Source organism: Carcharodon carcharias, chromosome 20 (assembly GCF_017639515.1).
Source record: "Carcharodon carcharias isolate sCarCar2 chromosome 20, sCarCar2.pri, whole genome shotgun sequence".
NCBI lineage: Eukaryota > Metazoa > Chordata > Chondrichthyes > Lamniformes > Lamnidae > Carcharodon > Carcharodon carcharias.
The window spans coordinates 29,006,312-29,029,502 of record NC_054486.1 but is presented as its reverse complement, the minus strand read 5'-3'; the positions used below and the strand labels follow the sequence as shown (position 1 = coordinate 29,029,502).

Here is a 23,191-nt window from a genome sequence, read left to right as displayed (position 1 = left end):
GTACACAGGAGAAATGAAAATAACCAAAATCAATAACAAGCCTACAACATAATCAGTGGAACCAATGACATGATTCAAATTCTCCCTTGGTAATCAATTTGGCCATCATTTTGTTTTGTCTTTCACTTGAGGGTATAGTAATATATCACGCCAGTGTCAGTTTGGTTCAGTTGGCAGCAATCTCACCTCTAAGTCAGAAAGTCATGGGTTAAAATGTCATTCCAGGACTTGCGTACAGAATTGCAGCAGACAGCAGTGCAGTGCTGTATTGTCACTTTGGATGAGATATTAAACTGAGGCCCTGTCTCCTGATTCAGATTGGTATAAAAGATGACATGATAATATTTGAGGAAGAAGAGATTTCTGCCAGTGGGCTGGGCAACATTCATCACAAACACCACAACATACAGAATAAGTGGTCATTTATCTCAATGTCTATCACATTGACTGTGACTGTGCTACAAGATTAGTTTAAAAGCACAAGTATCAGGATCAGTAGCTGATATACAAATTCTTTAATTACAATAAAAGATACACAAATTACAGCACAAATACTTCACACTCTTAATGCCAGAGGAAGAAAGTGTATACTTTGTGCTAGTCTAGGCGAAATAATTAAGTGCTGGGGAATGGAGTATATATCACCCACTTGGGTAGTTGGGTCACTGGGGTAAATTTCCTTGTGCTCTGTACTGACAATGAATGACGCCGCCTTCTGTGCTGTGTGTAAAAAAATAAGTGTGTCATTTATACCAGTGTAGCAGGGAAAATACCACAATATTAATTAACCCCCACCCCAGATCACCACCTATTTCACCAGTGTCACTTAAGCAATCTTTGCAGCTTTTCAGAACAAAATGGCCAACTTAATAGGCAGATTTTGTTCTGTAGGCCCATGTCCACTTGGAACTGCCCAAACTCAAATTTACATGGGCTCCTTGCAGCCAAGAAAGGAAGACTTTCATCTTTTCAGTCTAAGCCACATTCAAAAACAGTTCCTCACCATCAGGTATTATAATTCGCTGCAACTTCAAGTTCCAATCCATTGTTGTCTCATTATACAAAGCTTATTGAAAGGCTCAATAGTACAGATGAGAATGATAGCTGGAAGTTGCTCCTGATTTGATTTGGGAAAGACAGCTGAACGCTCATTCTTTCTTTCCTAGTTAGGGAGATGAATGTTGTAGCTGGAATCTATTAGTTCCTGGAATGATGAGCAGCGTCAGGAAGAGGCACTTCATGATCCTGGTGAGGTACTTGGGTCCTGGTTTTACTGTCAGCAGGATTTCATTTATATGTTCACCACTACAATTAAAGAAGTTATTTTAATATTAATTTATCAGCAGCATTAAATAAGTTAACTTTTCAGCGAGTAACTTCACAACTATAATGAGGTCTTTCATAGAAATATTTTATCATTTAAAGCAGATGACCTGGTCATCATCACATTGGTGTTAGTGGGACATACTATGCATATTTTTCCTAACATGTTTCCAACATTACAATGGTGGCTACCCATCAAAAGTACTTAATCAGCTGTAAAGTACTTTTTTCACACAGCAAGTAGTTAGGGTTTGGAATGGACTGCCGGAATTGTGGTGGAGGAAGGTCCAATTGAAGCATTCAAGAGGGCATTGGATGATTATTTAAATAGAAACAATGTGCAGGGTTACGGGGAAAAGGCAGGAGATTAGCAATAAGTCAAAACGCTCAGAGCTGGTGCAGACACAGTGGGCCGAATGGCCTCCTTTTACACCGTAACAATTCTGTGACATGTTTAGATCGTGAAAGATGTTGCACAAATGCAAGATCTACATTTTTTCTTTAATAGAACTATTTTCTATGCAGTTTTTCATCAATGAAATATTGTATTCTATTTAAAAGTTAGACAGAGGAACATAAGAAATAGGTGCAGGAGCAGGCTGCACATGCTCTTAAGCGGTTTCACCATTCAACAAGATCATAGCTGATCTTCAACCTCAACTCCACTTACCCTCCCAATCTCCATTTCCTTTGATTCCCTTAGTGGCCAAGAATCTAATCAATCTCAAAATACTCAACAACTGAGCATCTGAAATCCTTTGAGTGTAACAAGTTCTCAACTCAGACCTTCAACTGAGTCTTTCACCCCTTACACTGAGACTATGCCTCCTAATTCTAGATTCTCTAGCCAAGGGCAACAGTGTCTCAGCATTTACCTTACCAAACCCCATCGGAATCTTAAGTTTCAATGAGATCGCCTCTCATTCTTCTAAACTCCAGGGATTAAAAGCCAATTCTACTCACAATCACTTCTCATCATTGCCGTTGGTTGTCCCTAATTCGAGGGTGATGTGTACTCGGGCTGCAAGTTTCTGCCATGGGCCTTTGTGTAGCTCATCAGGCCGATTCTCAGCAGCAGGACCACCCTTTGGCCAAATGGGGCAGGATGTACCACAATGTATTGGAAGAGAGAGTGCAGGCTTTAATTCATTTCCTTTCATGCCACTGCTCTGCCTCATCATGAGGGTATTAGGACTAGAGTATGATGCAGCTTGACAATCAAGTGATCACCATTCTGTAAGATTGTTAGAAAGCTGCTCCCAGTCATTAAGTTGATGCCACATGCTTCAAGGAGAGCTTCAGAGAGTCTTTGAAGTGTTTTCTTATTTCTCCCCTGGAACATTGGCTATTTGAGAGTTGAGAGAACAGGATCTGGTGGGGGAGACAGTTTTCAGCCATCCGAGCACAGTAGCCAGTCTTGGACTTCTGCTGACCTAGAGTTCTCTGTTGTCAAACATTCAATGCAGTAGTTTGTAGAAGTCTGAAATGGCACAGCTGATCCCATGTTGGATCTCGTCAATGGTGGCCTTTTGAGAGAGATGCTGAGGTATGGGGAGTGCTCTACGTATTCCTGAGGGGTCTCCTTCTCCTCTATATATGGAAGGTGTAAGAACATTTGGCTGACCGGGTGTGGGTTGATATATGAATTTTGCTTGGGCAACATTCAAGGACAGACTGAGTTTCTTGTATGCAGAATTGAAGAGATCAAGAACGGCTTGCAAATCTGGTGCAGAGTGGGTAACGACACTGCTGTCATCCGTAAACTGCAAAGCATTTATATCCATGGTGATCAGTTTAGTTTTGGCGAGAGAAGCAAAAGAGTTTTTCTACTAGACAGAATGTAATAGAAGATCCAGAGGGCAGTTGATCTTTGATAAGGGGAATAGCCACCATCAGGTAAATTGTAAATAGTATGGACGCTACCACACAGCCTTGCTTAACCTTGCTCCTGATTTTGAAGACGTCTGTTTCAGACCTCCCAATCAAGTCAGTTGTAGTTATATCATCATGAAGCAATTGCAGGATGTAATTTCTTGAACATCCAAATCATTGGAACATAACACGTAGGAGCAGAAGTATGCTATTCGGCCCATCAAGTCTGCTCTACCATTCAATTAAATAATGGCTGATTTGATAATCCTCAACTCCATTTTCCTGCCTTGTTCTATAACCCTTGATTCCCTTACTGTTTAAAAATCTGTCTATCTCTGCCTTGAATATACTCAACGGCCCAGCCTCTACAGCCCTCTGCAGTAAAGAATTCCACAGATTGATGACCCTCAGAGAAGAAATTCCTCCCCATCTCTGTTTCAAATGGGCAAGCCCTTATGCCCTCTGGTCCTAGACTCTCCCACAAGGGGAAACCACCTCTCACCATCTACCCTGTTAAGTCCCCTAAGAATCTTATATGTTTCAATAAACAATCCATAGAGCCTCACAATTTACTGAGTCAAATGCTTTGGTCAGGTCGATGTTCTCAACCTTTTTCTTGAATTTGTCTGGCAACAAAGACCATGCCAGAAGTTCCTCTGAGAGTCACAAGGTCTCTGGGGAGGATGTCTTCAGCCACAGGAAGTAGGTGATTCAGGAGAATGAATGTCAGGGCTTTCCCTGTTATGGACAAGAGAGAAATATCTCAAAAGCTTCCACGGAATGATTCTGGCATTAAAATCCACAAAAGCAATGATTTATTTTTCTTTTTTTGGGGTGGCAGTGAGGACTTCATCAAGATCAGAACAGAACTTTTTCTTAACAGCTTCGCTGGAGTCAAGGATCGGGGCATAAGTGCTGTTGACAGTAACATATTGGTTGCAGCTGAGCTGTAGGTGAAGTCTTTCATTTAGACAATTGGGTAATTCCAGCAGAGTATCCAAGATCCAATTCCAGATGGCAAAACCAACTCCGTCAACACAAGGGTCCACAGCATGATTTATCATTCTTCTTGAAGACAGTTGCAACTATCACATTCCTTAAATTGGGGGGTGGGGGAACAAGTTCTTTTTCCTCCCAAATCTATAGGATGAGTGCATGGAATCTTGATGTGAACAAAAATCTGCCAGCCTTGTAGGCCTCAGCTAGAATACTATCAGGGTCACATGCTTTGTTGCTTCTCATGTGATTACTTGTTACAGCTCTTCCCGACGGTGATTAGCCCACAGAATCTACCACAGGGTACTGGGGAAAGCCTGGAGGGTATCAGCTGCCACTGTAGATGTATGGTTGATTGTTGTTCAAAATATTCTCATCTTTAAGAAGAGAAACACCATCTTGTTAATGAAGGGGATTTTGTCCATTTGATTTGGTCTATAGTTGGTCCTGGTGACTTGCGTATATCATAATGATCAGCATATTGTTGGATCTCTTGGGCTTTCGTTTCCACTGCTTGTCCTTTATCTTCCAGATCTATCTTTGAGTGAAAGCCTCAAGCAACAGGAATGCTGCCTTCTTGAGTTGCAGCCTTGGGTTGTTCTGCCAGGCAATGCTCATTTTTGTTCCAGGGGTCACACATTTGAGCATTATTTTTATTTGATCCAGTCCTAGTGATGATGATGCTCAAATCCACTGGACTGAGCACAGAAGTCTAGCACAGCTGACTTAATTTGATTTGAATTGAATCTGTAAAGAAATTCCAGGTTGGCCGTGAGCTGCACTTGGAATTCCTCTCTTAGGTCAGGCTGCTTTAGGGCCAAGACATAGGAACGTAGGAAATTTGAGGAGTAGGCCATTCAATTAGTCATGGCTGATCTTCCTCCTCTATGCCATTTTCCCACACTACCCCCATTTTCCTTGATGTATTTTCTAGCTAGAAATCTATCGATCTCTGCCTTGAACATACTCAATGACTAAGCCTCCACAACCCTCTGGAGGTAGAGAATTCTAAAGATTCAGCACCCTAGAGTGAAGAAATTCCTCCTCATCTCAATTCTAAATACCCTTCTCCTTATTCTGGGACAGTGTCCCCTATCCAGGGCACTGATCTTTTTGGATTTTTGGGCCTTGCAATGTCTTGGAACAAGGTGGATGTTTACCACCGATCGAACAAACCTATGATCTACACAGCAGACACAGGCCCCTACATGGATCGGTTGATACAGACATCACTTAGATCTCTGACCTGAACAATGATGGACTTTGGAAAGTGCTAATGCTTTGGTCTAAGCAACCTCCATCTTTTTGTATTTGGCCTTCTCATGGAAGAGGGTCGTTTGTTACGAGGCCATGCTGAGCACACTTCGTCAGGAAGAGGACTCCATTTGCATTGGTTTGACCCACCTCGTTTTTCCTAAAGACTTCGCCCCAGATTTTGGAGTCACAGTCAACTCTGGCATTAAAATCCACAAAAGCAATGATTTATTTTTCTTTTTTTGGGGTGGCAGTGAGGACTTCATCAAGATCAGAACAGATCTTTTTCTTAACAGCTTCACTGGAGTCAAGGATCGGGGCATAAGTGCTGTTGACAGTAGCATATTGGTTGCAGCTGAGCTGTAGGTGAAGTCTTTTATTTAGACAATTGGGTAATTCCAGCAGAGTATCCAAGATCCTATTCCAGATGGCAAAACCAACTCCGTCAACACAAGGGTCCCCATCAGGCTTTCCTTTCCAGCAGGTGTATCCCCTTCTGCTTGTCCCTTCAGCCGCCCCTCCCCAGGAAGGCGAGTCTCATTCAGGGTGGCAATGTCAATTTGGAGTCTTGATTGCTCAGGCGATAAAGTTGTAGTTCTTCCTTCTTGTCAGTCATTCTTGAGATTACTATGCGTGTTCTAACACGCCAGATTGTAAACTTTAAAATTTTCTTTGCCCACAAAGATGATGTTCCAACTGGGTGTGATTTCTCAGCCAGGAGAAAGTGAGACACCCTATTTTTAGGGTGCCTTTTCTAGTCCCCTCCACTTTTGGGGCAACCTGAGGATATTCCGCAGATGAATGCTCAGTCACAGATGCTGCTGCCCAACACAGCTGTCCAATGACATTCATGCATCTGTCGCCTGTGTGCAATTCTTGGGTGGGAACTTCCAGGTTCGCTGTTGCCAAACCTCCATCACCAAAGGACTTAGGATATAGATCCTGATAGACACCCACATGTGACGGTTAACGTTAGGGCCTTGGGCTCCATCATTGCCCACATGATCTTGATGAGCTGATGGTCAGATTTCAGTGATGTGTCAAACCACAATGACTGGGACTGCCATGCCTTCTTCTACCTTTGTAGCTGGAGAGAGACACAATTTTCCTTCACCTGTTCTACCACTGGGGACTTTCAGGGCTCCTCATAGGACAATTATCTCATCCTAGGAATCTACATTTTCATCCTTCTAATGCAAGTAAAACCTTCTTTAGGTAGAGGCCAAAAACTATATGCAGTACTCCAGGTGCGGTTTCAAAGACCTGTATAATTGCAGCAAGAGTCCTTACTCTTGCTCTCCAATCCCTTACCTTAAAGGCCAACATACCATTTGTCTTCCTAACTATTTTCTGTACCTGTATGTTAACATTGTTTCAAAGACACTCACATTCCTCTGAACATTTAATAGTTCCACACCATTTAAAACAAAATATCTGTTTTCCTATTCTTCCACCAAAGTGAAAGATCTCTTTTCCCTATATTACAGTCTGGCTGCCACCTCTTGCCCGCTTATTCAACCTGTTTTATATTCCTTTGCAACCTCTGTGTCCTCCCTGCAGCTTACTTTCCCACCTAATTTTCTATCTTGAGCCAACTGGGTACATTATTCAGTCTCTTCATCCAAGTCATTAACAGTTTAAGCTCAAACACCCTACTAGTTAGCAGCCTGCCTACCTAAAAATGATTAACTTGTTCCTGTTTTCTGTCCTTTCATCAGTCCTCCATCCATGCTAATATGTCACTTGCCCAAATCCATAAGCCCTTATCCTGGGTAACAATCTTTCATGTGGCCCTATGCTTTACCTTTTGAAAATCCAAATATACAAATCCACTGCTTCCTCTTTATCCACGCTGCTCATTACATCCTCAAGAATCTCTAATGGATCTGTCAAATGCAGTTTACCTTTCATCAAATCATGATGACATGAGTGATTTTCCAAGTAGCCTGTAATCACTTACTTCACAGATTCCAGCATTTTCCTGATGACTGATGTCAGATTAACTGGCCTGTAGTTTAATTTTCTCCCTCCCTCCTTTCCTGAATAATGGTGTTAGATTTGCTACCTTCCAATCTGCTGGGACCATTCCCGTAGAGGAAATTTTGGAAGATCACAACCAATGCATTCATCATCTCTGCAGCCACCTCTTTTAAGACTCTAATTTGTAGGTCATGATGGCCAAGGGATGTGTTGGTTTTTAATTCTATTAAATATCTTCACTGCTTTTTCTTTACTGATATTAATTAATTTAAGTTCTTCCCTCTCATTAGGCCCATGATTCCCAATGATTTCCGGTAAGGATTTTGCGTCTTCTGCTCAGAAACTTTAACCATCGAACCATAGCAAAGTTACAGCACAGAAAGAGGCCATTCAACCCATCATGTCTGCACCAACCAAAAAAGAACAAAAAACTAGCTACCGATTTTAATACCACCTTCCAGCACCTGATCTGTAGTCTTGCAGGTTACAGCACTTTGGGTGCAGATCCAGATGCCTTTTAAATGAGTTGAGGGTTTTTGCCTCCACCACCAAATCAAGCAGTGAATTCCAAATACCCACCACCCTCTGGGTGAATAAGATTTTCCTCATTTGCCTTCTAATCCTTCTACAAATCACCTTAAATCTGTGCCCCCTGGTAATTGACCTCTCTGCTAGGGGAAACAGGGAACTTGATTTTAAAACTCTCATTCTTGTTTTCAAATCCCTCCATGGCCTCACCTGTCCCATTCTCTGTAATCTCCTCCAAACATAAACTCTCCGAGATATCTGAGCTCCTCTAATTCTGGCCTCTTGAGTATCCCCAATTTTAGTCACTCACCAATGGCGGTCGTGCCTACATTGTTTGGGGCTCCAAGATCTAGAATTCCCTCAGTGCACTTCTCCCCTCTACTTCATTTTCTTCCTTCAAGATGCTCCTTAAAACCTAAAGCTTTTGGTCATCTGACCTAATATCCCCTTCTGTTGCTCAGTATTATCCAGTACTATTTTATTGCTATAATAAAGGCAAAATACTGGAAATCTGAAACGCAAACAAAAAATGTTGGAAAAACTCAGGTCTGACGGTATCTGTGGAGAGAGACAGACAGAGATAACGTTTCGAGTCCGTATGACTCTTCTTCAGATCTAAAGGGAGGTAGAGATGTGGTGAAATATATACTGATTAAGGGGGGGTGGAACCGGTGAAGTTGGATAGAACCCCCATCCCCTCCCACAGCACCTTCCCTGCAATTGCAGAAGGTGCAACACCTGCCCCTTTACTTCCCCCCATCTCACCGTCTAAGGGGCGAAACACTCCTTTCAAATGAAGCAGCACTTCACTTGCACTTCTCTCAATTTGGTCTACTGCATTTACTGCTCCCAATGTGGTCTCCTCTACATTGGAGAGACCAAACGCAGACTGGGTGATCGCTTCGGTCTGTCTGCAAGCATGACCCAGACCTTCCTGTCGCTTGCCAATCAACACCCCATCCTGCTCTCATGCCCACATGTCTGTCCTTAGACTGCTGCAATGTTCCAGCCCAACACAAACTGGAGGAACAGCACCTCACCTTCCGATTAGGCACTTTACAGCTTTTCGGACTTAACATTGAGTTCAACAACCTCAGACCATGAACTCTCTCCTCCATCCTGACCCCCCTTTTCATCCTCCTTTTTTCCATTTTCATTTTTATTAATTTTTTTCCACTTATTTTCATAATCTTAAAAATTTATTTCCATTCTCATTCATTGTTTTATCCTCAGCTTTTAGCCTATTTTCAATCTTTCTTCCCACCATCGTCCCCTCCCCCCCACCCCACCCCCACTAGGGCCATTTGTCACTTTCCAGACCCTGGTCCTGCCATTATCACATTTTGCTTTCTTAATGTCACCATTAGTATCTCATTTAGCCAGTACCACCACCATTAACAACTCTTTGACCTTTGTTTATGACATCTTTTGCCATCTCTCCTTTGCCTCTACCTATTGCTGGCCTTCTATCCAGCTTCACCGGTTCCACCCCCCCCCTTAATCAGTATATATTTCACCACATCTCTACTATTTTATTGCGCCTGTCTAACGCCTTGGGATATCACATTACATTAAAAGGTGTTATTGTGTCTGTGGTCCATTGCATGAGTCATCCTCCCCATATTGTTCAGTCAGTTTATTGTGGCCATTCAAAATGGCCACTCCTGTCACCATTCAAAAATTGAATGTGACTCCTTACTGGTTTGTATGATTCATCCCCTGGTTTTACTTCTCCAGCAGGGCAGCTACAGTTGCTAAGGCAATGGCAGTTGCCATGACTGCAGCTGCAGCAACCATCGCAGTGGCTTAAAAACCTCTTCTTTTAATCGAATACTATTCTTATACTCTTTAGTTAACTATGGATGGATGGCTTTTCTTGTGGAGCTTTCATTCCTCAGTGGGATATACCATTCAAAATCATTGGCCTGAATTTTTCGCTTGTTGGGTATGCGGGCCCAGGAGTGGACAGTAAACGGGTCCCTGACCGCAATCTGACACTGACGAGCCATTAATTGGCCAGCCAGTGTGAAAAGCATGCTGAGAAAGGCTCAAAACTCGCGGTTGGGGCAGGGAGAGGGCAGGTGCCAATGTCACCATGGGTGCTAGTGAGTGCTTCCATTGAGCTCCCTGAAGGCAGACAGCTGCCTCAGGGAGCTGCAGATCTCCACAGAATAAACAAAACAACAAAAATGCTACAAAATATTCCATACAGCACAATTAAGCACCGGAAAGCATACCTCATAAAAGAAAAGTCCCTAGATATGTTTTTATTTTCCCACGGAGATTTCATCCTGCCCTGGATCTGGGTTTGAGCAAAAATGTAAAGGACGCCTGATGGATTGGCCCATCTGCCAACCGTATAAGTGGAAGGGCCACAACGAAAAAATTGCTTTCAATTGTCTCCTTAATGGGTTTAATTGCCCGCTTAATCGTTGGCGGGCGCGCTTCCAATTGCCGTGCATGCCAGAGTGGGATATCGTGCAAGTGCGTGATGATGTCGGGACGCTCGCTCGCTGTCATCTCACGCTATTTCAGACAGGTCGGGTGCATGCAAGCCTATGGGACTTAAAATTCTGGCCATTAAATATTTCCTTACATGTTTGCCATTGTTTATCTATCATACTTAATCATTTAAATTCCAATCTGTCCCTTTCAAAAGAGGTTGTGCTCCCAATTAAACATTAGAATGTTTACAACACTGTTTACAAGAACTGCAGAAATTAAAAGATCATTGCTTGGTCATGTTTTCCCTTTATACCCTCCTCTCTTAAGATAATAACTCTGCTAGACTACAGTTCCACAGTTTCCAGCCACCCTGCAATACCTCAAACAAATTGACCATTTTTATTTGGGAGATGGGACAGTGAATGCAGGAGGCTAATTAACTACAGGAGGCACACAAAAACTACAAAACTCAATTATGTCCCTGAGTGCGCTTTCCAGCAGGAGATGCTGAGTCAGAAAATATTGACTGATCTGATACAGTGGGTAAGATCCGATAACTTGATATGTGGAATCTTTTATCACCATTGCCATTGTCATACAGACCTAGAATATACAGGCATATGCATCATTGAGCCATACATTCCACGAGGTCCCCGATTCCCCAATTGGAACAATAGTACAGGGACTATAAACAATCTAAATGTACCCGCGGTGAAATCAGTCAAGATTCCCACTTCTGAGCATTTTTTTTTTAAAAAAGTGACCTTCTGGTGCAAAGCGTGCAATGTACATATGCTGGGTGTGGTTAGAGTTGTACTCAGTAATAAAGTTCTCAACTTTTACGTAGCCTGAAAAGTCTTCCCACTGTCGAATAATGACAATGAGATGCAACCCTGATAGCTCAGTGATTTTATCCAGCTAAGACACATTCAGGGTTTGATCCTTGGTCTGTGGTCAGTGTGTCAAATTTCTATTGGACTACAAGTCCTTTCAGAGTCAGGTATTGTGAATTGGAGGGGGGTGGGGGTGAGTGGTATAAGGGGGAAGGAATTAAAGTAAGTGCCCTGCTCTTGATTGGAATTTACCCCAGCATGAACATGCACGTATTGATGTTAAGCGAGGACAAGACCAAGCTTTGCTGTGATGCTCTACATGGTTAAATAAGGAGCCAAAGGTTTACCATCAAGACTAATCATAGTATTATCTGGGTGTCAGTACCTGCGGAACTGTATTCCATGTAGAGCTGGATAAGAAAATTTTCAGGCCTTGTGCATCAACACTATTGATGCTTTCCCTCAATCCTGTGGAAAGTGTATGCAACCTTCCTCCAAGAGCTGCATTCCTACTCCACGTTTTCAGTTCTATTTGAGAGGTGACACTATTCTGGAACAGGGCCAAGAGCTTTAAGAAATTTATACAGGGTACATGGACCCATGGACCCACCTGATGTTTCCGAACCAAGAGTTAAACGTGAACTGCAGAGGGCACCATGGATAGCTTGGCTTGAAATGAAATGTAAGCTCAAATTTCGACAATGCATCGTAACTCGAGAAAAGATACTTCACGCTGCAAAAGAAAAATAATGATCATGGAGAGAGACCAATGCAACTGCAGCAAAGACAGACTTTCAAATCATCATACAGGACTGTGACCAACTCCTTAACGGTAGACTCAAGTTTCAGGGTGATTTATGTATTTAAGGAGGCAAATGGGAACCAGGACTGATACAACAACCTAAATTTATAACGCCTTTAGCACAATGAACATCCAAAGATGCTTCACAGGAACATTGAAAAAACAAAAGTATGACAGCAAGCCACATAAGGAGGAATTATGTCAGATGACCAAAACCTTGGTCAAAAGATTGATTTTAAGGAGTGTCTTAAAGGGGGAAAGTTAGGAGAGAGGTGTCGGGAGGGAATTCCAGAACTTCAGGCCTAGTCACCAATGGTGGAGCAATCATAATTGGGAATGCAAAGAGGCCAGAATTAGAGGAGTGCAGATATCTCAAGAGGGTTGTGAGGCTGGAGCAGGCTATAGAGATAGGGAGGGCCATGGCCACAGAGGGATTTTACATCAAGGATCAGGATTTTAAAGTCAAGATGTTGCTTGACCTGGAGCCAATATAGGTCAGTGAGTGTGGGAGTGATAGGGGGACTGCAAGTTAAGACTCAGGCAGTAGAGTTTTTTGATGACCTCAAGTTAACGGAGGGTAGAATGTGAGGTCAGCCAGGAGTGTGCTGGGATAGATGAGTAGAAGTAACAAAGAAACAAATGAGGGTTTCAGCAGCAGATGAGCTGTGACAGGGTCCAAGTCAGGCAATGTTATGGAGATGGAAATAGGCAGTCATAATGATGGCATGAGTACAAGGTCAGAAGCTCATCTCAGGATCAAGTGTGATGCCAAGGTTGCAAACAGGCTAACTTAATCTCAGACTGTTGCCAGGGAGAGGGATGGAGTAGGTAGCTATGGAATAGAGTTTGGTGCAGGGACCAAAAACAATGGCTTCAGCATTCCCAATATTTATTTGGAAGAAATTTTTGTTCATCCAGTACAAGACTTTGCATAAGCAACGATAATAATAATAATAACAACAGTGGAGGAGTTGAGAGTGATGGTGGTCAGGTAGAGCAGGGTGCCGTCAGCGTAGATGTGAAAATGAACACTGTCTTCGGCTAATGTCATCAAGTGCAGCTTATAGCTTATAGATGAGAAGTTGGAGCGAGCCAAGTATAGATCTTTGGGGAACAAAAGTGATGATGCCAGATCAGGAAGAGAAGCCAATGTAAATGATTCCCTGGCTACGATTAGATAGATAAGAATGGAACCACAAATGGATACACAAGGCTTTTTTGTTGCTGAATGCCTGCCAAGCTCTCAAATGCTTCTCCTAGCTCCAATTTATCTTTTGGATACTGTTTTTGCCTGGTGTGGTTGGTCAAGGGGACAAGAGTTAGAACAAAGCTCAACCTGGGAATACAAACCCTGACCCACATATAATGTCAAAGGTAGACTGAGACTGCACGTGGACACAAAGTAATCACATTAAATTTTGGAGTGGCAGATATAACTACAATGCCTGGTTACTTTGGAAAGGGTGGGTTGAGGATAGAGAAGAGAAAGGTTACACATGCTTCAAAATCTGGGCTCTTACATTCCCACTCTCCCAGCGATTCTACAACCAGATAATAACAAGCAATTTGTTACTACTACACTTACTCCATTTGTTGAATCTCAGTCTTCAGAATGTCAAATTTTGATCCCCAGTTCAGCAAATATTCCAATTCATCCCCAAGCAACCGACATCGACCCACCACTAGGGAGACATCAAGTAAGAGCTGGAATGGTAAAGAGAGATTTGGAATGTTATCCAAACCAGAAATGACTGCTCAAGCTTTTCAATTTACCAGAGTACATCAGCCCTTACATGTCTAGAAGAGGTCAAGAGCTATGGGCCATAAACTGTATTAAAACACACAAAAGACTGAAGACAGATCAGTAATCTAACAGTAACACTGCAGATTATAGTTTTCAATCTGTATATTATACTGTGAATCAGACTGTTCCCACTATGTCTTGCTGGTCAAGGTTTTGTAACACATAAGTGGAGAAAAAAAAAGTCTGAATAAGGCAATCTGTTTTTGATCAAACTGGATTACAAACAAGACTTTACACCTAAATTACAGCTTACAACTCAAAATGTTTGTTTAACTGAGAAACCAAGTTCAAGGTTCTGGTTTTTAACTTGAGCAATTAACAAATTGAACAAAATCATATATATGTAGCATTTGAGAAACTTCAGAATCACCAAATGTTATAGCACTGGAACTGACCATTTGGCCCATTGTGCCATAGCCAACTAGTCCATGTCCTATTCCATGTCCTTTCTCCATATATTTTAAGAAACATTTAGTATTTATTCACTTGATTTATAGATAATCCAAGAAACAGTTTCTGCCACTACTTCTTCTGGAGTATACCAGAAGAAAACCACCCACATAAAAAAGTCTCAAAATTTATAAATTAATCAAAATACATATGAACTCCAGTAAGCCCTTCTGTGGCCTCTCACTAGAAGTGAGTTCAGTGACAGACATCACTATACCTGCCAACATGTTACTCTGGTCAGCTGATATCAGGTGTGCTTCCGCACCAACATGCCAATTGCAAGATTTTTCATTCTCCTGTGGCAAATTGCAAACCAACAGCAGAGTACTATGTCGACAAGCCTGTCCCAGAACTGGGAAAACGCACCCAATGAAGGTAAAAAAAATAAGGCCAGACCATAATTTCAACTAACGGCCCTTTGCAATTACAATTAACAGATTGCTCCACTTTGTGATTTGTCGCAGAATCCTACCCACTTGCTTCCTGTCCCTCAAAAATGGAAGCAATAGTGGTGGTAGTGCCAAAAAGCAACGAATTAATTGTAGAACAAAAGCAAAACTACGGGTGCTGGAAATCTGAAACAACAGAAAATACTGGCAGAATCTATGGAAAGAGAAAAAGAGTTAACATTTCAACAACCTTTTTTCAGAACTGAAAGAAGTTAGGATTTATCAGTTTATTAGTTGTCAATACTCAAGTTCATTTGTAAATACAAAACCAGGGAAATCAAGTCATGGTAGAAGAGGAAAGAACAATGAAGATAATCTGTGATTGGGGTGGGGGGGGGGGGCGCAAGGGTGATTATATGACAAAAGGAATGATTGTGCAATAAACTCCAGTCAGAATTTTATCCATACCATGGGGAGCTGTGATTCATTTGTGTAAATGTCATGCCAGCTGCCTTGGCTCTCCCAGTATGTCATAATTAGCTCATGAACAAGCTTTGAGTGTAATGGAGCCTCACCTTCTGAAGAACAAAAGCAAAAAATTAAAAATGGGTGTTATTTCAGGGAACATTTTTAATGCAGATTTGACTGAAAATTCTGTGTTTAGTTTTAAAACCAAGATTAACAGCACAAAGAACTTTCATAAAATTTGTTAACTGGATTAACTTATTTGTTAATTCCCCACCGCCCCCCCCCCCCCGACACACACACAACGAACTACACAGGTTGGAAGTAAATCTGGATTGCTGATAAACATCCGAATTTTGCTTTGTAATAGTTTAAAGATTGAACAGCTAGTACTAAATACATTTCTGTGGAGGTGGTAGTTGCCATCTAGGAGATGATTCTGTACTCTTTGAGCATTTATTGTATTTATCTTTCTTCAATGTTTTATTTGTATAGGATGTACAGCACAGAAACAGGACATTCTGACCAACAGGTCTATATGATGTTTATGCTCTGTATGAATCTATTATAAAGGATGTGATAACTGAACATTTAGAAAATAATGCTAAAATTGGGCAGAGTCAACATAGATTTATGAACGGAAAGTCATATTTGACAAACTTTTTTTTGAGGAATGCCCTTATAGCATTGATGAAGGAGAACCAGTGGATGTGGTGTATTTGGATTTTCAGAAGGCTTTTGTTAAGGTCCCACACAGGAGGTTAGTAAATAAAATTTGAGCACATGGGATTGGGGTAATATACTGCTATGGATTGAGAATTGGTTAACAGGCAGAAAGCAGAGAGCAGGAATCAACTGATAATTATCAGAATGACAGGCTGTTACTAGTGGGGTTCCGCAAGGATCAGTGCTAGGCCCACAGCTGTTCATAATCTATATAAATTATTTGGATGCGGGGACCAAATGTAATATTTCTAAATTTGCTGATAACACCAAACTGGATGGGAATGTAAAAGCAAAATACTGCAGATGCTGGAAATCTGAAACAAAAACAAAAATAGCTGGAAAAACTCAGCAGGTCTGACAGCATCTGTGGAGAGGAAGACAAAGTTAATATTTTGATTCCGTAAGACTCTTCATCAGAACCAGCTCTTGAAACGTTAACTCTGTCTTCCTCTCCACAGATGCTGTCAGACCTGCTAAGTTTTTCCAGCTATTTTTGTTTTTGTTGGATGGGAATGTAAGTTGTGAGGAGGCTGCAAGGAGGCTTCAAGAGGACTTGGATAGGCTAACTGAATGGCTAGAACATGGCAGATGGAATATAATGTTAATAAGTATGAAGTTATTCACTTTGGTAGAAAAAACAGAAAGACAGAATATTTCTTAAATGATGAAAGATTGGGAAGGGCTGGTGTCCAAAGGGCCCCGGGTGTCTTTGTTCATGAGTCACTAAAATTAGCATGCAAGTGGAGCAAGTAATTAGGAAGGCAAATGTTGGCCTTCATAATGAGGGTATGAGGACAGGAGTAAGGATGTCTTGCTGCAGTTAAGAGCCTTGGTGAGACCTCATCCAGAATATTGTGCAGACTGTTTGGTCCCCTTATTTAAAGAAGAATATACTTTTCATAGAGGGATTGCAATGGAGGTTCACCACATTAATCCCTGGGATTGCAGATTGTCTTGAGGAGAGATTGAGGAGACCAGGTCTGTATTCCTTAAGAGTTTTGAAGAATGAGGGGTGACCTCATCGAAACTCGCAAAATCCTTACAGGGTGTGACAGGGTGAATGGGATAAGATGTTTCCCTTGGCTGGTGAGTCTAAAACTAGGGAACATAATCACAGGATAAGAATAGGCCATGAGATGAGGAGGAATTTCTTCAATTCGAGTGGTGAATCTTTGGAATTCTCTACCCCAGAGGGCTGAGGAAGCTCAGTCATTGAGCATGTTTAAGACAAAAATCGATAGATTTCTGGAGACTAATGACAGGAATATGGAGATAGTGCGGGTAAGTGGCGTTGAGGTAATGATCAGCCATGATCTAATTGAATGGCAGATTAGGCTGGACAAGCTGAATGGCCTACTCCTGTTCCGATGTTCCACATGAGCCTCTTTGTCTAACCTCATCAGCATAAGCTTCCGTTCCTTTCTGCCTCATGTGTTTATCTGGCTTCTCCTTAACTCCGTCTGTGCTTTCATCTCAACTACGCCTTGTGGTAGCAAGTTTTACTTTCTCACCAGTCTTTGGGTAAAAGGTTTCTTCTGAATTCCCTATCAGTTACTATTAATGGCCCAAAGTTTTGGTATTTCCCCACAATTGGCAACATTTTCTCTGCATCTACCCTATAAAGCCCTTTCATAATATTTAAGAGCAATATCCTGCTCTTCCTTAACTACAAAATCTGCCTACTGGGTCTAAAAGTACACATAAAAATTCCAAATTGCTTCAGTTATGGTTTTAAAACTAGCATTGGATTCCTACAGTAAATCCTGCAGCCATATCCAACTTAAGCAGAACTTTTAATAAAACCTGGGATTCATTTAACTGGGTGCCTAGGCACACATTTACATTTATTTTTAAACTAGTCAATCAATTGAAGTATTTAAAGCAAAAATATCTTCGGAATTTTCATTTAAGGTCCAACTATAGGATCTTTTAACTCACCATCCAAGGTAGATATAAGATTAATGTCAAGGATTCTCCTGCACTTCTCACCAGAAGAGACCCCACCACCTGCATTTAAGATAAAAGTCAATAAATTAGTTTGGAGCCAGCAGGTCTGAAAACAAAAAATACATTGACAACAGTTAACTTTATTAAATAACCCACTAAAAATTATGATCATAAGAAATAAAAGTAGGAGCTGGCTATTAGGCCCATCGAGCTTGCTCCACCATTCAATAAGATCATGGATGATCTGATTGTGGCCTTAACTCCATTTTCCTACCTGCCTCCCATAACACTGGGCTTCCTTATATATCAAAAATCTGTCTAGCTCAGCCCTGAATATATTCTATGACCCAGCCTTCACTGCTTTCTATGGAAGAAAATTCCATAGACTAATGACCCTGCGAGAAAAGAAATTTCTCATCATCTGTATCTTAAATAGGGGACCCTTAGTTTTAACCTGTGCTCCCTAGTTCTAGATTCCCCCAATTTCTCCGCATCTAACTTGTCAAGCCCCCTTAGAATCTCATATGTCTCTATAAGATCACCCCTTATTCTTCTATTCCAACTAGTTTAAGCCCAACCTGGTCAACGTTTCATCATAAGAAAAACCCTTTCATCCCAGGAGTCAGCCAAGTGAACCTTCTCCGAACTGCTTCTAATGCAAGTGTATCCCCCCTCTTAAGTAAGATGACCAAAACTGTACAAGGTGTGATCTCACCAATATGCTGTATGGTTGTAGCAAAATTTCCCAACTTTTATAAAACTTCACATACTTTCCCTGCAATAAAGACCAATATTCCATTTGCCTTCCTAATTACTTGCTGTACCTTCAGGCCAACTTTGTGATTCATTTACAAGAATACCCAGATCCCTTTGTACTACAGCACTCTGCAGTCTGTCTCAATTTAAATAATATTCTGCTTTTCTATTCTTCCTCGCAAAGTGGACACCCTCTCATTTTCCCACATTGTACTCCACCTGCTAAATTTTTGCCCACTCACTTCATCGATTTATATCTCTTTACAGACTCTTTGTATCCTCCTCACAACATGCTTTCCTATCTATCCTTGCGTCATTACATAGAACAAAGAAAAGTACAGCACAGGAACAGGCCCTTCGGCCCTCCAAGCCTGCGCCGATCATATTGCCCGTCAACTAAAACATTTTGCACTTCTGGGGTCCATATCCCTCTATTCCCATCCTATTCATGTATTTGTCAAGCTGCCTCTTAAACACCACTATTGTACCTGCTTCCACCACCTCCTTTGGCAGCAAATTCCAGACACTCACTACCCTCTGCATAAAAAACTTGCCCCACACATCTCCTTTATAGTTTTCTCCACTCACCTTAAATCTATGTCCCCTAGTAATTGACTCTTCCACCCTGGGAAAAAGCTTCTGATTATCTACTCTGTCCATGCCACTCATAATTTTGTAAACTTCTGTCAAGTCGCCCCTCAATCTCCGTCGTTCTAGTGAGAACAATCTGAGTTTCTCCAACCTCTCCTCATAGCTAATAACCTCCAGACCAGGCAGGATCCTGGTAAACCTCCCTGCACCCTCTCCAACACCTCCGTATCCTTCTGGTAGTGCGGTGACCAGAATTGCATGCCAAGTGTGGCCTAACCAAGGTTCTATACAGCTGCAGCATGACTTCCCAGCTTTTATACTCAATACCCCTGCCAATGAAGGCAAGCATGCCATATGCCTTCCTGACTACCTTATCTACCTGCGTTGCCACTTTCAGTGACCTGTGGACCTGTACACCCAGATCCTTCTGTCCGTCGATGCACTTAAGGGTTCTGCCATTTACTGTATAATTCCTGCCTGTATTAGACCTTCCAAAATGCATTACCTTGCATTTGTCCGGATTAAACTCCATCTGCCATTTCTCCGCCCAAGTCTCCAACCGATCTATATCCGTTGTATCCTTTGACAATCCTCTTCACTATCTGCAACTCCTCCAACATTAATGTCATCTGCGAACTTACTAATTAGCCCAGTTACATTTTCCTCCAAATCATTTATATATACTACAAACAGCAAAGGTCCCAGCACTGATCCATGCGGAACTCCACTAGTCACAGCTCTCCATTCAGAAAAGCACCCTTCCACTGCTACCCTCTGTCTTCTATGACCAAGCCAATTCTGTATCCATCCTGCCAGCTTACCTCTGATCCCATGCGACTTTACCTTCTGTACCAGTCTGCCATGAGGGACCTTGTCAAAGGCCTTACTGAAATCCATGTATATAACATCCACTGCCCTTCCATCGTCGATCATCTTTGTCATTTCCTCGAAAAACTCAATCAAGTTAGTGAGACATGACCTCCCCTTCACAAAACCATGCTGCCTCTCACTCATACGCCCATTTGCTTCCAAATGGTAGTAAATCCTGTCACGAAGAATCTTCTCCAATAATTTCCCTACCACTGACATAAGGCTCACCGGCCTGTAATTTCCTGGATTATCCCTGCTACCCTTCTTAAACAATGGAACAACATTGGCCATTCTCCAGTCCTCTGGGACCTCACCCATAGCCAGTGAGGATACAAAGATTTCTGTCAAGGCCCCAGCAATCTCCTCCCTTGCCTCCCTCAGTACTCTGGGGTAGATTCCATCTGGCCCTGGGGACTTATCCACCTTAATATTCTTCAAGAGGCCTAACACCTCCTCTTTTTTGATCTCAACATGATCCAGGCTATCGACACACTTTTCCCTTGACAAATCGACTGCTAAGTCCTTCTCTTTGGTGAATACTGATGAGAAGTATTCATTTAGTATCTCTCCCATTTTTCCGGCTCCACACACAGATTCCCACCTCTGTCCCTGAGTGGGCCCACCCTTTCCCTGGTTACTCTCTTGCTTTTTACATATGTATAAAAGGCCTTGGGATTTTCCTTAATCCTGGTTGCAAGTGACTTTTCATGACCACTTTTAGCCCTCCTGCCTCCTTGCTTAAGTTTCTTCCTACTTTCTTTGTATTCTTCACGGGCTTCATCTGTTGCCAATTAGTAGTAAATTAGGAGCAGGATTCTGCCCTTGTCAGGGACGTACGGGAAGCCGACCGCCAGCCGTGATTAGGACTGGCCTGCAACTTCACGCTGGCGGGCCGGGAAGAGAGCAAGTGCAAACTTCACACTTGTGCACGCTTGAAAATCTCCTCGAGGCACAGAGCTGCCTCAGAGAGAACAGTTTTCAAAAAAAAATGTTTTTAAATGTTATAAGACGTCCTCTCAAGTGACTCTGTCACATGAGCAGGGACATGTTATAAATGAAATGCAAAATGTTTCGTTTTATTTTTATTTGCTGTTGGAAACCTCATCCTGCCTGTGCACGAGGTTTCCTAAGAAGTGCAAAGGCCACTTGGCCTTTTCGCCTGTCCGCCAACTGTAAGGTTGGACAGGCAGCAAAAAATTTAAGTTAATTATTTTTTTAATGGCCTTAATAGGCCTTTTAATTGTCGGCGGGCATGTTGCTGATTCCGCTGCCCCTCCGCCGACCGAATATCGCATGACTGTGCAGTGACATCAGGACGCTCGCCCGACGTCAACGCATGTCATTTTACGCTCGAGCAGGCTGGGTGCGCGCGCATCTGCCAAGATAAAAATTCTGCCCTCGGTTATAACACAGCCGATCGTTTCATTCAAGTCATTGAGATAGATTGCAAATATTTGAGGCCCCAGCCCTCATCCCTGTGGCACTCCACTCGTTAGTTTGCCAACCTGAAAGTGATCCATTTCTTCTGATTCTGTTTCCTGTTAGACAGCCAATATATTTTAATAAATCACCCCCCACAAAATGAGGTCTTACCTTGTGCAGTAACCTTTGATGTGGTACCTTATTGGATGCCTTTTGGAAATTCAAAGATACTACATCCACTGGTTCCCCGTTCTCCAACCTGCTTGTTACACCCTCATAGGATTCTAATAAATTTGTCAAACACCATTTCCCTTTCACAAAACCATGCTGACTCTGCCTGATTTGGAAAATATGACGCCAGCAGCATGGGGGTAGCTGTTCCAACTAGGGTGGATTCGGGACCTGCCTCTGGGCAGAGAACTCAAGAAGAGCAGATAATGTTAGGCTAACTGGCCTATAGTTTCCTGCTTTAATTTTTCCCTCCTTCCTTGGATAGAAGTTTTACATTCGCAGTTTTCCAATCCACTGGGACTGTTCCCAAATCTCCTATATTCTGGAAAATTATAATAAATCCATCCACGGTCTCTTCAGCCCGTTCTTTTAAGGCCCTAGGATTGTTATGGCACAGCTGATGGTAAATGCTGAGTTGTTCAAATCCCAAAGGGCAACTTGAGACAACTGCCACAACTAATTTTGCAATTTGTATGTTTTGAGATATGGGCTTTGAATTAAATAATAAGATCACCGGGGATTGTAGGTTTTTACAAAACTAGATTAAATATTTATTAATAAGAGAAATGATTTTAAGCAAATACAAATGCCTACAAATTACAACTATAATAACTTCTAAATCCCCTAATTAATCTGACTCCCAGTTACACCTCCATTAAGGCAACAGTAAGACACAGATTTTAAAAGACCCAGGCAAAGAAACGTGATACCCTGAACAACCCGATTCAAAGTGAGTTTTCTTAACCTCAGTTTGTTGTAGACAGCAGCTTGAGGCATAGATGTTGAAGGCTTTTCACACTTGTTAGATCTTAAAATGCCTACCTTTACACACATCCTTCTCTCCTTTATACATATTGTCCCCTTTGAATGCAAATTCCCATTGTTTCGCGATGTCTTTGGACTTTACCTCCCTGATCATAAAAGTTTATCTTAGTACTAATTTTTACCAGTAATCTTTGGGAAAAATAAACATGCCATTTCTGAACTTCACCTGGCTAGGTGATATATTTCATCTCTCCTTTGAAAACAACCTAGTCTGGTTGATTTAAAAATGCAAATTTTTTTTATACCTTACATTCCAAACTTCCCCCCATGTTTACCTACATAACATTTCAAACCTAGCTCATCTAACACATCAAAGCCTTCAGATCGAACACACACACAACACACACACCACACACACCCCTATTTTACAATAAATTCCAATAACATTATATCTTTCTGACAGGATGCAGGCCATCAGGTCCAGGGAACTGGTCAACCTTTAGTCCCATTAATTTTCCTAATACTTTTTCTCTAGTGATTGTGATTGCTTCAAATTATGCCTTCCCTTTTGCCCCCTGCTTTTCTACTGTTCTTAAGATGCTTTTTGTGTCTTCTACTATGAGGGTAGATGCAAAATGCTTGTTCAAAGTCTCTGCATTTTCCTGGCTTCCCATTATTAATTCCCCAATCTCAGCTCTAAAGGACCAAAGTTCACTTTAGTTATTTTTCTCTCATACTCCAA

General features: G+C 41.8%; 1 protein-coding gene across 1 annotated transcript in view; it reads right to left on the bottom strand.

Annotated features, from left to right (window-relative positions):
• Positions 1–500: 500 nt before the first annotated feature.
• The window catches only part of knl1 (kinetochore scaffold 1), a 135,234-nt gene continuing 112,543 nt past the window's right edge, over positions 501–23,191 (bottom strand). Inside the window, exons 22-26 of the mRNA XM_041214291.1 lie at positions 17,806–17,874; positions 15,145–15,254; positions 13,619–13,737; positions 11,842–11,964; positions 501–1,305 (exon numbers count right to left, since the gene is read on the bottom strand). Of these exons, the coding sequence (XP_041070225.1) occupies positions 1,167–1,305; positions 11,842–11,964; positions 13,619–13,737; positions 15,145–15,254; positions 17,806–17,874 (560 nt within the window). The 3' untranslated portion in view covers positions 501–1,166. The remainder of the gene's footprint in view (positions 1,306–11,841; positions 11,965–13,618; positions 13,738–15,144; positions 15,255–17,805; positions 17,875–23,191) is intronic.